At 33.5% G+C, this 13750-nt stretch overlaps 2 protein-coding genes across 2 annotated transcripts; both read left to right on the top strand.

The window, feature by feature from the left end:
- Window positions 1-280: 280 nt before the first annotated feature.
- Window positions 281-10576, top strand: LOC130806956 (UMP-CMP kinase-like). Its single transcript, XM_057672220.1, has 11 exons — window positions 281-568; window positions 665-746; window positions 831-883; window positions 1848-1902; window positions 7907-7961; window positions 8108-8225; window positions 8309-8465; window positions 8548-8628; window positions 8790-8897; window positions 9184-9249; window positions 10114-10576. The coding sequence occupies exons 1-11, from the start codon at window positions 387-389 to the stop codon at window positions 10126-10128; spliced, it is 972 nt and encodes a 323-aa protein (XP_057528203.1). The 5' UTR covers window positions 281-386; the 3' UTR covers window positions 10129-10576.
- Window positions 10577-10720: 144 nt separating this feature from the next.
- LOC130806954 (pentatricopeptide repeat-containing protein At4g25270, chloroplastic) lies at window positions 10721-13106 on the top strand. The gene has a single exon (XM_057672218.1). It carries the CDS (start codon window positions 11407-11409, stop codon window positions 12997-12999), a length of 1593 nt encoding a protein of 530 aa, XP_057528201.1. The 5' UTR covers window positions 10721-11406; the 3' UTR covers window positions 13000-13106.
- The last annotated feature ends 644 nt before the right edge of the window (window positions 13107-13750 follow it).

Genomic DNA, 13750 nt, shown 5'->3' with positions numbered 1-13750 from the left:
TTTAAATAAAAATTAAACTAATGAAAACCGTCATTTCATCTAGCGGTTTAGTACAAATTCCTAAACAAAACCGCTAATTGATGTAACAATTATATTAAAAAAAGAAAAAATAAATTTTCTCACACCTATTCTACGTAAACGGTATGAAAAATACTTTTCTATTTCATGCAAAGTCAAAAATAATTTTTTCTTTCACAATATTACGGAAAAGGTTCTAAAAATTGACCACACATTAAAAAAATTTGACAATAAATTAATAATGCCCCCAGTAATTGATTTTAAGGAAGTAACTTAAAATTTGTTGACCGCTTCACCCGCATTTTGCATTCATCATTCAAGTTCGCTCCGCCCCTTCTGCAACCATTTCCCCCCAAGAAACCTCGAAAATGGCGGCTCTATTAACCTCTCATTGCAGAAAAATCTTCCGATCAAAACATTACTATCACAACATCCAATTTTTCCGAACATCAGCAGCTATAGCAGATGTTAAAAAAACCGGTCTGTACAATTTTTCTCATTTGAAAACTTCCAACGGTTTCCAGCGTTTCGTTGATGATGCAATCGAAAGGTTCGTAATTAGCGAAAGCCTAAATTGAAATTTCTGCCAAATAATCGAAGTAAAACAATTTGATTTTGATTAATTGTTTCTGGTTAATGTTTGTAGGTCTGGAGAACTTATTCATTACATTTCTACTATGCCATCGTCTACTGAAATTATACGCGCTATGGATCAAATTTCTGACACTGTAAGATATTTTTCATGAATTAGGTTCTTTTTTGTTTTTTGACGTGGTTTTTTTTTATAATATGGATTATTTTTGATTTGTTAGGTTTGTTCAGTGGTGGGTTCAACTGAGTTATGTAGACATACTCATCATGACAGGTGAATTTTGTTATATATTTGATTTTCAAAGTAAATTTTATTGTTTGTGCTTGCATTTTTTAATCTTGATAGGGTGTAATTGAATAATGACAAAGATATTGAATTGCAAATTAACAGGGAACAATTATATTTGATAAATAAATGTTCATAAGACACATGAAATGTTACTTATATCAATGTCAATACTTAGTTTTTTGTTTTTATTATAAGTTAATGATAAGTTTGTTATTGGGCTCGTAGCTTCGTACACAACAAAATTCTTTTCAAGAAGAGAGTTGAATACACATACGTGATGAGATTCCATCCTAAGATCCTTAAGTGATAGGAGGACTAACTCATCAAGCTTATATGTTACCAACCCTTTTCTTATTCCATAGGATCACATGTAGGCTAATGCTTCCCTCACATGTGAGTGCGTTTTTTTAGTTAGGCAGGAACATCATTCTTTTTGAACCCGTAAGTTGATTTTGTGAAAGTCAGAGATTTTGTGCTTCGAGAGTTCTAGTTGATTCAAGATCAAAAATAGTCCCCCTTGATACCATGATAAATTTGTTATTATGCTCGTACACAACAAGATTCACACAAGTGGAGAGTTGAGTGCATACAAACATGACAACGTTCAATCCTCAAACCACTTGGTGATAGGAGGATTGGCCCACGAACTTATAAATTAGTCAACCCCTCTCCAAATCTTCAATGTGGGATCACATGTGGGCTATTCTCCAACAATTAATGTTCTTATGTTTTGTTATATCTTGATGGAACCCTGTTGTTATCTACCTTGTGTGGCTTAGTTTTACCAAATTCTCTAGATGAATTCTTAATTCACTAAAGATGGCCTAAAACGTGCTTGTTTCAGTTTTAATATGTTACTTTTATTAACTTAGAATATTTTTATTTCAACAATTGAACGAAGATAGGAGCAATTTTTTTTCTTACTGGGTGTTGTGGCATATATTTTCAGAGAATTTGTAGAGCAGGCTAATATTGCTTCCTTGAGAATGGATGAATATCAACATGTGAGGTGACTTCTGGTCTATTTAAAGTTGATTTGTATCCTATGATCCAGTTGAATGTTAATTATATGATTATCTATTGATTTCATGGTAATGGTAACTCTTGAGTCTGACTCTTGACTTATGCCTCAAGAGAATTATTTCTATATTTATGCTCAAAAGATTTTTTCTTTTAAAATTTCAAATTATGTCATTTTGGTGTTGGAATTGTACATTTATACCAAGGTTTAGTTTTGCTTGAATGATGGAAATTTGGAATTTGAATTGAGCATTTGACACAAATACTACCTCTCTCTGCAATCCACTTTACAATAAAAAAGTTAATGATTAGGGACGACAATGGGGCCCAACCCGACCGTGTCAATTTTGAGTTTAATCTATTTATTGGATAGAGTGTCAAAGTTCAAGTGCGTTGAATCGAGTAAGACTCCTCCTTTTATTGGACCTTTTATGTCCAAATTCTAAGTCCAAGTCTTGGGAAACAATGAATGATTTTGAACAACACCACACCAATGCCTCTTTAGACAATTTTTTAGTTTGAATTTGACTGTAAATGTGAGATTTGCTATTGGGTGCACTTGTTCTCTATTCAATTTGTTTGCTGATTTCGAAGTTTGTACGTTAAATTGTAGATGGTCACTTTGCAATTAATTGCGAGTTGTCAATCTGATATTTGAAACTAACAATTTTAAATATCAGGTTGTGGATTAATAAAAAACTTAACTAAGAAAGAAATGAGTTAATTTTGGGAAGAGAGAGAACAAAAAGAAAATAAAAGTTAGTACAATGATTGGCCCGTATTTGTTACTCTCACTTTGTTAAACAATGGGTTGGTCCAATGCGCAATCGTCTCGTTGAGGGATAAATCTATTATTCTCATAAATAGGGCGTGCAATTTGTCAAACTTTTGTGTACATTGGATTCAAATTGTGCCAACTCTATGTTCTAATTTTTTACAATCTGTTTTAGGTGACATTATTTGTCCGTTTTCTGCTCCAATATTCTCCCTAATTTCTTCTTCATTCTCTTCATTTCTTCTCCATCATTCTCTCCATTTTCTTCTCTATTATTCTCTCCATTTTCTTCTCCATCATTCATTTTTGTCACAAGAAAGTTTTATATCTAGGATTTTCCGTTGATTTTTTGTTAAAAAAAGTATTAGAGCGATTTTTTCTTTCTGGAAACCAGTTTCTTCGTCAACAACATCCCCAACATCTTCGTCGTCAAGTGCCAATATCTCACCTACTTATTGAAATTTCGTCAATTCAAGCCAAAAGCCATTGACGAGAAGAGAAAATAATTACGACATTGTTCGAGATAATTGCTACTATTATCCATGCCATATTCAAGCCAATTCTCGACCTTCTTCTTACTTTGTTCAGCATTTAAATCACCATCACTAAAATCTTTTTAAAAGATTATATTTAATGTTAGGTTTTGATTTCTCCTAAAAAGGATCTATAAAACCACCCTCTTTACGATTTGTAATGGTGGAGATGATAGATGTATTTTGCGAATTTGACTGTGTAAGATAAAAAAATTGTGGAAGGAAGAGATATAAATTTTGATTTCGTGAAGGTACTACTGAAGAATGGGGTGTTTTTGGCGTTTTAATATTTCTCACTTGCAAAGTAGGAGTTGCAATACCTAAAGTGAGTATTATAAGATTCAAAATAGGTGTTTGAAGACGCAAGTAGGAATTATAACTTTAGAAGATCCAAAGTAAGTGTTTTAAGACCCAAATAGGTGTTATAAGCTCTAAAGTAGGTGTTTTAAGATACAAAATAGGTATTTTTAAGATCCCTAGTTATAAGTTCCATAAGTTGGTGTTGTAAGACTTTAAGTATGTGTTTTAAAATTTCAAGTTATTGTTATAAGCCCTAAAAGTAGATGTTTTAAGAACCAACGTAGGTGATTTTTAAGATTCAAAAGTAGCAGTTATATGTGCTAAAGGAGGTTTTTTAAGTCCCAAGGTGGTTGTTTTAAGATCCAAAGTAGGTGTTATAAGTCAAAACGTAGTTGTTTTAAAACCCAAAATAAGTGTTTCAAGATTTAAAATAAGTGTTTATAAGTACTAAAGAAGTAGCTGCAAGGATTCAAATAGTTGTTTTAAGATCCAAAGTATATATTATATTTTAAGACTCAAAGTAGGTGTTTTAAAATTCAAAGTAGGAATTTTATAAGTAATTCTTCAATATTCATCTTTTATTGATGCGTTTTTATTTGAAATTATGATAATTTGCATTTCTCCCTAAAATTAGGGTTGATTTGTTGGGAATTTAGAAAGCTATATTTTAGGAAGTTCCAGTTTTTGATTTTTTCTATTTTTTATGATGTGCACTATATTTTCTTTTTTCTTAAAAGAAATTGATTATAATGACATTGGACAAATTGGGAGAAATTATTTTTTGATATATAAGAATATGCGATCTTTTGTTGAGGCCGTTTCAATAAGAGACGGTAAACTACTATGCACTCTAACATATTTTAAGGATGGACATGCATGTTAGATCCATGGATCGGGACCTAGATGTAACCTTATGAGGGTTTAGGTCTTCTTTTTTAATTAGATCCAATGAGCCCGAGTCGAATCCAAGTGTTCTATGCTAGGGTCCAAGTTAGTATCTAAGTTTTGTTGATCTAGATGCGACCCTTAGACCCTAAAATAAAAAATATATAGTATAACTTATTCCAAATTGCTTAAATAATTCTATTGCTAATTCCAATATTTTTTACACTACTCATTATTCAACACCAAGTTAAGAGTATGTCTTTTGGTGAAAGCTAATAATCATTAGCTGACTTATTAAATAGATAAAATTTGTGATAGTTGTTATGAGTTCAATGTTCCTCCATTGATTTGATAATATTTTGAATACATATTTGTTCTTTGGTTACTTTAGAAACTAGAACTTATTTGTTTGATTTGAATCGTGATGAATTAATTTAACATTTATTTTGTTGGGTGGTGTATTTTGAAACTTGATTGGTTTATAAATTTGAAATTTTGAAAGTATTTTGATAAATTTTATGTAAATGTGCCTTATTTCGATGGAGACAAAGATTTATAGTTTTTTTGATTTCTCATTATAATGGACTAAATGACTCATTAAATCATGTGCATTTCTTATTTATGTGAAGTTGCACATGTCGTTTGCTACTAAGGGTCAATAGAAAATAACCTCTTTGTTAATGTTATTACTAATAAGGCATAATTTCGTACATCCGACCCTCAAAATTCCACCCTAGGTAGGAGCCACTTAATCGTAATGGGTAAATGTTTTGCACCTTTATTTTTGTGTAAACCCCCAAAAATTATATTTTGTGTAAACCCCCAAAAATTATTTTGAAATCGTAGAGCTATCACGCCATACAAATTTGGGTTAAACTCTTAACCGTTTAGACCCTCTTGTCCGAATTTGGGTCTACCAAAAAATAGGGTTTGGATCTGAATATGGCTAGACCTACCGAAATCCCACCAATGCCTTGTTATAAGGATTCAGGTTTAGGATACACTCTATGAGGAAGATCCAAATCCCATGCAGACTTGGAATTCTTCCATTCAAATTTAAAACAGATATTGAGCGGCCTAAATTCCTTTCCCTTTTGATTATTTTGATGTGACAATGTAGTTAAGTTGATTTTTTGGTGTTTTAGAGCTTAGAAGATTGTAGAGACTAGAGACATCCGACATCACTTATTTGAAATTAATAATACATTGATGAGTTATATTGATTATTGGTGATACATATATTGATGAACCAGTAAATCTCAGATTACCTACCAAATGAAAACAATGTCACATGATTAGCTAATCTACTCGCAAAACTCCAAATCAAAGAAAGAAAATTATGGTTGATTTTGGGCTTTCTTAGTGTAAAATGACCTTTATAGTTGCGTTAAGATAGATTTCCATTAAAAAATTTCCAATCAACAATCTTTTAATTAAAAATCTAACTATATACTTCCTCTGGATTTTAGTAGTTGCCATAGTCACTGTAGCTGTTCGATCTTATTTGGCATATACGTCTCTATCTATAATGTAAACCATAGTCAACTGAGATCTTATTTGATTCGTTTTGATGCACATTTTCATGATATGAACTTTTTAGAATTTTTATCATATTAGTATTAAAGATTAAACTGGGGATTGAATAGCGTGAAAATAAAAAATATAGCAACCAGGTGTAGACCCAGGATCTGAAAGATGGGGTTGCCCAACTTATCTATATGTATTTTAATGCACTATCAAACAAACAATATGGTTGCAATATATCAATAATGCATAAAATAGAAAAAATTATAAAGCAAAACTCCACTAACCCTTTAGTCGTTATAAGATCCGACAATAAAGTATTAGACATGAAATAACTAATTTAAAATTGGAATTTACAAAATAAAATTAGAATTTTGAGAATTATACTAATTTAATTCTAAATTGTGGTGGAAGGATGATACAACTAATGTCGGTGCCGCGAATGGTGTAGTTGGTGAAAGGGTGATACAACTTGGAATTGTATGTGTATCGCGTGAGACATTAAAGAAGAATGATTTTGGGTGTTGGCCATTTTGTTGAATAAAATCCTTAGGCGTGTTTTTATTCATTGATGTCGTTCAATAGACATAATCTATCTATTATTAATAAATGTCTTCAACATAAATCTATTAAAACATCTTTGGCCAAGCGGTTGAGCACATGCCTCATATTCCAAAGGTCATGGATTCGAAACAGAGCATAAGCAACTTTCTTAATATTTTTTTAAATCGACGTGGTTGCCTATGCAACCCTAGGAAACCAGTTGGGTCCGCCCCTGAAAGCAACTATTAAAAATTAGAGGAAGTATTATTGTTAATTGTTATTACTTCATCAATCAAAACTCTCATAAGTGTCAACTTTTTATTTTCTCAATGTATCTCCAATAAAGTTACCTTCTTTGAACCCTGAGAACTCATACCTCGGTACCCAACACATTTTACCAAATGTCTCATCTAGTCACCTTTGCCAAATATAAAAAATTTCCTGTTGGGTATTGTATTACAAGTCAAATGGTAAGCAATAAATGACACTAATTGGAAACTTAGACTTTAATTTAGGAAATTTTTTGAAAAAAGTTTATACCTTTTTGAGAGATGAATTGGGATATGGAAATAGAGGAGAGAGATGAGAGAAAATGTGTCTTAACAACATGGTGAATTTGCGGATCATTGTGTTTTGGTGCAAAAACTGTCATGGGTTGTTTGTTTCAGTTTATTATATGGCGGTCCAGATTCTTTGTGTCGTCAATGTATATAGTTTATAAAATTCGCATTTGTCTAACATCAAGTGGCCTATTAGCTCAGCAGGTTAGAGTGTTGTGCTAATTACGCGAAGGTCGCAAGACTTGCATAAGCCAATTTAAATTTTAGATTGGCGAACTTTTGATCTAATTTTCAATCATTTGATCTTATCTGGGACGCAATATCATCTATTGGGGTTAGAATTTGTTTAATTAAACAAATTTGAAGGGAAAGGGAAAGTTAGTGTTTGTTTTATGTTTAATTTTCAGGGAAGGGGGAGAGAATGGGTGGCGATGGCTCAGGAAAAGGGATGGAGGCATCTCTGTTAAGGCTGTAATCCATGATCACAGAATATCGTTTTTTGTTGAGATTGAAGGTTGTTGGTTTTTCTATATTCTTGTACTGATGATTGATTAGAGCACAACCTCTAGCGTACCATTTCAGGCATGTCTTAGTACATGGTGTGTATCAAAAAAGTCTCTTCCTTTGCTTTTAGTCAGTTGACGTTCTATCTATTTGGGAATTGTTATTGGCTATACTTGAATTCATTTGTGTTATTGAAAATATATTTTCCTATGCTTTTGGCGAGTTGGTGTACTGTCTATTTGGGAGTTAATTTGGCTATACTAAAATTTATCTGTCTGCATACATGAAAGTGGTTTTCACCAAAGAACTTTAGTTTTTTCAAAACCTTGAAGTTTATATACTGAACTTTCCGTACTTGCTGCAGGTGCAAGGTGATTTTTTGTCCAAAACGAAGCCACAATTCATAGCTTTTGTCCTGGGTATTACTCATAGCTTCACTCTTTGTGGATAAAGTCATATGTCTTTATGCTACAGATTCTGAACATGACATTAAGAATTGGAAAAGTGAAATGTTCAATAATATGCTTGATGTGTAATATCTACCGACTAATAATAATGCTAATAGGTGGCCCTGGAAGTGGTAAAGGTACACAGTGTACAAGGATTGTGGATACTTATGGACTGACACATCTGAGCGCAGGAGACCTATTAAGAAATGAAATATCTTCTAAGACTGAACATGGGTACTAATGACATTCTCTCATTTACTGATTCTATCTTACTATTTGAATTACAAGACTGGATAGTCACATGACTTTCATTTCAGTTCTATGATTCTTGAAATCATCAAAGAGGGGAAAATTGTTCCTTCAGAAGTTACAGTCAAATTGATCCAGAAGGCTCTTAGCGCCAAAGATAATCACAAGTTTCTTATTGATGGGTTTCCAAGAACTGAAGAAAATAGGGTGGCATATGAACGGATTGTGAGTCTCCCCTGCTTGGTGCAATTGATAGTGTTCAAATATTTTATTGCTAACCTTCACATATGTCCTGTTTTTGGCGCAGGTTGGAGCAGAGCCAAACCTTGTGCTTTTCTTTGATTGTCCTGAAGAAGTGATGGTGAAAAGACTCCTAAATCGTAAACAGGTATTTGGGATTGAAAATATAGTTTTGCTATTTGCTGTTTCTATATAGGTAAAACCATGATTTTTTTTAAGCTTATTGTATTTGTATGAAATGGTTACAATATCTTTTTATGAAATGGTTACAATTCTTTGTATGAAATGGTTACCATATCTTTGTTTTAGGGGAGGGTTGATGATAACGAAGAAACAGTTAAAACTCGTCTGAAAGTGTTCAAGGAATTAAGTCTTCCTGTTGTCAATTACTACTCCGGAAGAGGGATACTTCACACGGTAATCTTTTTTCACAATTCTTACTTTTAAATGTCTTCTATTTCCTTTTTGTTTTACTCTGAATTATAGTGATGAAAAATTGTAATGAGCCAATGTATCTGTGGTGTTGTTTTGAAGCATATTTGTCAAATACAAACTTCAGTTATATTTCTCTAGTCTGGATTGTGTTTTAAATATGACATCATCCAACACGATATCACATATCTGATATTATTTCTCAGTTTTTCAGAATCCCCGATTTTTTGGTTGATACTTATTGTAGTGAAGAAGTATTTTGTTATTGCAGATTAATGCAGTCGGAACAGAAGATGAGATATTCAAGCAAGTCCGTGTCGTTTTTTCTGCTTATGAGGTATTTACTAAGCCTGTACTTAATAAGTTCATCATCCTAGAGATTTTACTAGTGCTTTGTGTAACAGGTGTATTAGTGTTTTTAGTAATTAATAATAGTACACTCTTAAGCTAATCAGAATCTTTCTATAGCTCTAATGATTCTTTCTTTCAAAAGTTTCTTTTAGCACACTTCTATAAGGTCGATAAGAGGAACTATTTGATGGGAATTGAAATATACAAAAGTCCCTTTTCTATTCCTTAAAAATCTTCTGTCAATGTTCCAAGTTCACTGCATTTGTGATTTTATTATTTTAGTCTTTATCTTATCATTTTCAAGGAACTGCATGCAATTCTTGATGAGACGAGTTTATTACATAAGCTTGGTGATGAGCTTCTCATCGGATGCTATAATAGTATGATTCTTAAATAGTGTGTGTTTTGTAATAATGCCCTCCAGTCACAACTTTTGCTAAAGCAAAACAATTTTAGATGTGTATAAAATATAATCACATCCTGATGTAATTTATAGTATGAGCTCAAAAGAGCATGCGTGCTACACTTGTGGCAGTGATCTTTGCCAAGCTCATTTGTTTAGATGTTTAAATAAATCACATCCTGTGTTGTATGTTGCTTTAGTCTTGTTTCTGTGTGGAACTGGAATGCATAACATCTGAATGGATTTCATGATTTAGAAGCTCACTCCACATTGAGTTTCATATTTATCTTCCTTCTAAATGGCAATAGATAGTACTGCCTGGTCTTGTACCTTCCTCCACGGCATAGTTTTAAGTTTTGTGCACATGTCAGTTTACGCCTTTCTATCTGTTTGTGACGGTACCGGAAAATCTGCATGATACTAAATTTTGTGGTTTTCATTTGACAGTCAATGATTCGATGATGGAAAGACAGCATGAATGACACAGAAATTTTATCCTGCGTAGGTCAATCATGACAATTTGATAGCTGCCTTCTGTAGCTTGCTAGATAATAGTGCGAGGGTATATTTTGGGAGTGGATAAAATTATCAACTCCAAAATTCTGAAAGTACTCAAAGAAAATCACACGTTCAAACATAAATATACTCCTTGGAAGTGGAAATTATAGTTTTACATGCAAAATTTTGGCAGTCCTTGGAAATAAATTATTTAGTGGACTTATATCTCTTATTCTGTATATGGCTCATAATTTGTATGAAATCTTGGAGGCTAAATTTCATGCAGTGTTTTCTGTAACTGAAAGTGTGCACTAATGCCCGACATTGTTAGGGTTTTATTGTAATACCGCAAGTGTACGGATGTTGTAGTATGATTATGAGTCGAATTTTAGGGAAGCAAGATTAATGATCATTTTTGTTCAAATAATTACTCAAGAAACTAGATGTTTTAAGTTGGTTGTTCTAATTTTAGATGTAAAAGGAAATTTAAATAAATATGAATATAATTAAAGTTTAGGACAATAGAATTCCCCACTAATAGCATATGATTATTTCAAGCAAATTGCAATTTACTTTGTTAAAATAGTTCACCAATGGAACCAGTAGAAATAGAGGAAGAGATGTAAAAAATATTCCTGTTAGATGTTGCAGCTGATAGATTCGGTCAAAGCATATTCCATTCTTGGTCGAGACTCTAGCAACATCGGTTGAGACTTCACAAAAATTTCCAGAAGCTTTTACTGATCTTGGGTGAAATTAATGAAGCTCAAGCGAAGCTTACTCAATCTCCGGCGCTTCTGATAAATTTTTCCAGAAGTTTATTTGAGTGTTTACTGTTTTCAGAAACTTTTTGCAATATTAATGGAATTCGGTCGAAGCTATATAATCTTGGTCGAGATTTCAAATGGTAGCTGACAGCAACTTTTAGGAGCCTGCAAATCGGTTCAAGCCCGAAAATCTCGGTCGAAGCTTCTCGCACATATTATTCCAGAAACTGATTTGGGATTTGGGCGTGAGCATCGAGCGAAGGTTCATTGATTGGGGCGAAGTTTGCGAATAACTTTACAAACATCAAAAATTCATTGTAGTATAATTCACAAAAGTGACTTTAATTAAAGCAAAGCTGCTGATTTGCTTTAGTATTCACAAGTATAGATTATAGTAGTCCATATCCTTTAGACCTAATTTTTCAAATTTCTGTTTTCTGTTTATCATTTTAGATCCCTTGTTTTTCCCACCAAAATGCTAATATCTTCAACCTCCATAAATCTCTGTTCTTTACCCACCATTTTTTCTCTTTGTAACAAACTCAAGAAACCCAGAAAAACCAAGAAACAAAAACGTAATAGTAATCAACTTCTTATAAGTCCCAATAAAGGCAATAATCTTTCATTGCCAGCTTCAATTTCAACTCCTCTTCTCCCAATAAACCAAGTTCCGCATAATCAAACCAAAATCCAAGCTCTTGATGCAGTTGTTCGCGATCTTGAAGAAGCATCACTCAAACATGGAGTAACTGTTGATACTCAAACCTTTTGTTCCCTTCTTGAGATGTGCTTTCAATTGAAGGCAATTGAGCATGGAATTCGGATACATCGCTTGATACCATCAAAAATTTTGTGTAAAAATGTTGGGGTTGTCTCGAAATTGCTTAGATTATATGCTTCAAATGGCCGTGTTGAGGAAGCACACCAACTGTTCGATGAAATGCCTAATAGAGATGAGTCTGCTTTTGTTTGGAATTCTCTTATTTCTGGGTATGTAGAGTTGGGAATGTTTGAGGATGCACTTGCACTGTATTTTCAGATGGAAGAAGAGGGTGTGGAGCCTGATAAGTATACATTTCCTCGCGCTTTGATGGCTTGTAGTGGAATTGGGTTGATTCGTGTTGGGGAGGAACTTCATCGACATGTTGTTCGTTGTGGATTTTATAATGATGTTTACGTGTTGAATGCACTTGTAGACATGTATGCTAAATGTGGTGATATAGTGAAATCTAGGAATGTTTTCGACACGATTCGTTCTAAGGATTTGGTTTCATGGAATTCAATGATTTTAGGGTATATTCACCATGGACTTTTAGCCAAAGCAATGGAGATTTTCCACAATATGGTCAAAACTGGATTGGAGCCTGATCATGTTACAACATCAACAATTATCTCTAGAATTTCAGTGTTTATAATTGGAGCCCAAATGCACGGATGGGTTATTCGTAGAGGTCTAAATCGGAGCTTGCCTATCGCAAACTCTTTGATCGTTTTCTACTCTAACCACAGCCATCTGGATCAATGTCAATGGTTGTTTGCTCAAATGCCAGAAAAGGATATTGTCTCGTGGAATTCGATCATTTCTGCACATCGAAATGACCCTCGTGCATTGACATACTTTAAACAGATGGAGGAGACAGGTGCAACACCTGATGCTATCACATTTGTGGCTCTGCTATCAGCTTGTGCACAGTTAGGATTGGTGAATGAAGGTAAATTTTTCTTCTCATCAATGATCGAAAAGTATGAAATTACCCCGATCATGGAGCATTATGCTTGTTTGGTTAATCTTTACGGAAGGGCAGGAATGATCAATGAAGCATATGATATTATATCAAACAAAATGGAGTTTGAGGCTGGACCGACAGTTTGGGGAGCCTTGTTATATGCTTGTTTCCTGCACACCGATTGTGAAACTGCTGAGGTTGCTGCTCGACACCTTTTTGAGTTGGAACCTGATAACGAGCATAACTTTGAACTGCTAATAAGGATATATGACAATCTAGGTAGATTAGAAGATTCAGATCGAGTGAAAATGATGATGATCGACAGAGGTTTGGATTCATAGATGTCATAACCCATGACGAATATCTCACTACTTTGAAATCTTTAATGCACGAATTTGTATTTTTCACTGATATTTGTGATGAATGCAAATTACACTCCTAAGTATCCCCGAAAAGATGCATGAAAACACCACCGAGATTAGTACAATTCACACACGATTTATACAGGTCACAAACCGTACCTTAGTGTTTACTTTTTCAATTGAATTAGAACTTACACTTGACAGAAGTAATCTCGACCGTGACTTAAGAGCAAAGTTTTCACCTTCCAGTGAGTAATATGGCTAATTTTAACCGACATAAAGTTTAATCTCGACCAAGATTATCATTGACTTAGATTAGAGAATCCAAATAATACTCATTACCATGAGCCTCAAATGTTGTTCTGATTATACACATTCATTCTATTGATATTCGGTGGACTACATCAAGGAACCGAGTTACTGAAAACTACTTGAAGGTATCCAAAAATACCCATTAAGACATCAAATAGCATACAATAGCTTATGACGCTTATCCATCAATTATAGCTCATTTCCATCACTTTTGTCCTTAAAACCAACTAGTTATACTCTAGACCTGTTCATGGTTATGCTTGAGCGGGTAGCGGACCGGGTAGTGTCTAAAAAATCTACCCAGGGCTCAAATATTCAAAAACATATTTTTTTTTGTCGTTATCCGCCCATTTTTAAAGCAGGCGGGACCCGCGGGTAGGCGGGTATTTCTTTCATAAATATCAAAAATATAATACAA

This window comes from Amaranthus tricolor, chromosome 2, assembly GCF_026212465.1.
Source record: "Amaranthus tricolor cultivar Red isolate AtriRed21 chromosome 2, ASM2621246v1, whole genome shotgun sequence".
Lineage (NCBI taxonomy): Eukaryota > Viridiplantae > Streptophyta > Magnoliopsida > Caryophyllales > Amaranthaceae > Amaranthus > Amaranthus tricolor.
This window is presented reverse-complemented; position numbering and strand designations above follow the sequence as displayed.

Coding starts and splice junctions, on each gene's coding strand:
- LOC130806954 (XM_057672218.1), top strand. CDS start 11,407: ATGCTAATATCTTCAACCTCCATAAATCTCTGTTCTTTACCCACCATT.
- LOC130806956 (XM_057672220.1), top strand. CDS start 387: ATGGCGGCTCTATTAACCTCTCATTGCAGAAAAATCTTCCGATCAAAA. Junction 569..664: donor GTTGATGATGCAATCGAAAG/GTTCGTAATTAG, acceptor TAATGTTTGTAG/GTCTGGAGAACTTATTCATT. Junction 8,629..8,789: donor GACTCCTAAATCGTAAACAG/GTATTTGGGATT, acceptor TCTTTGTTTTAG/GGGAGGGTTGATGATAACGA.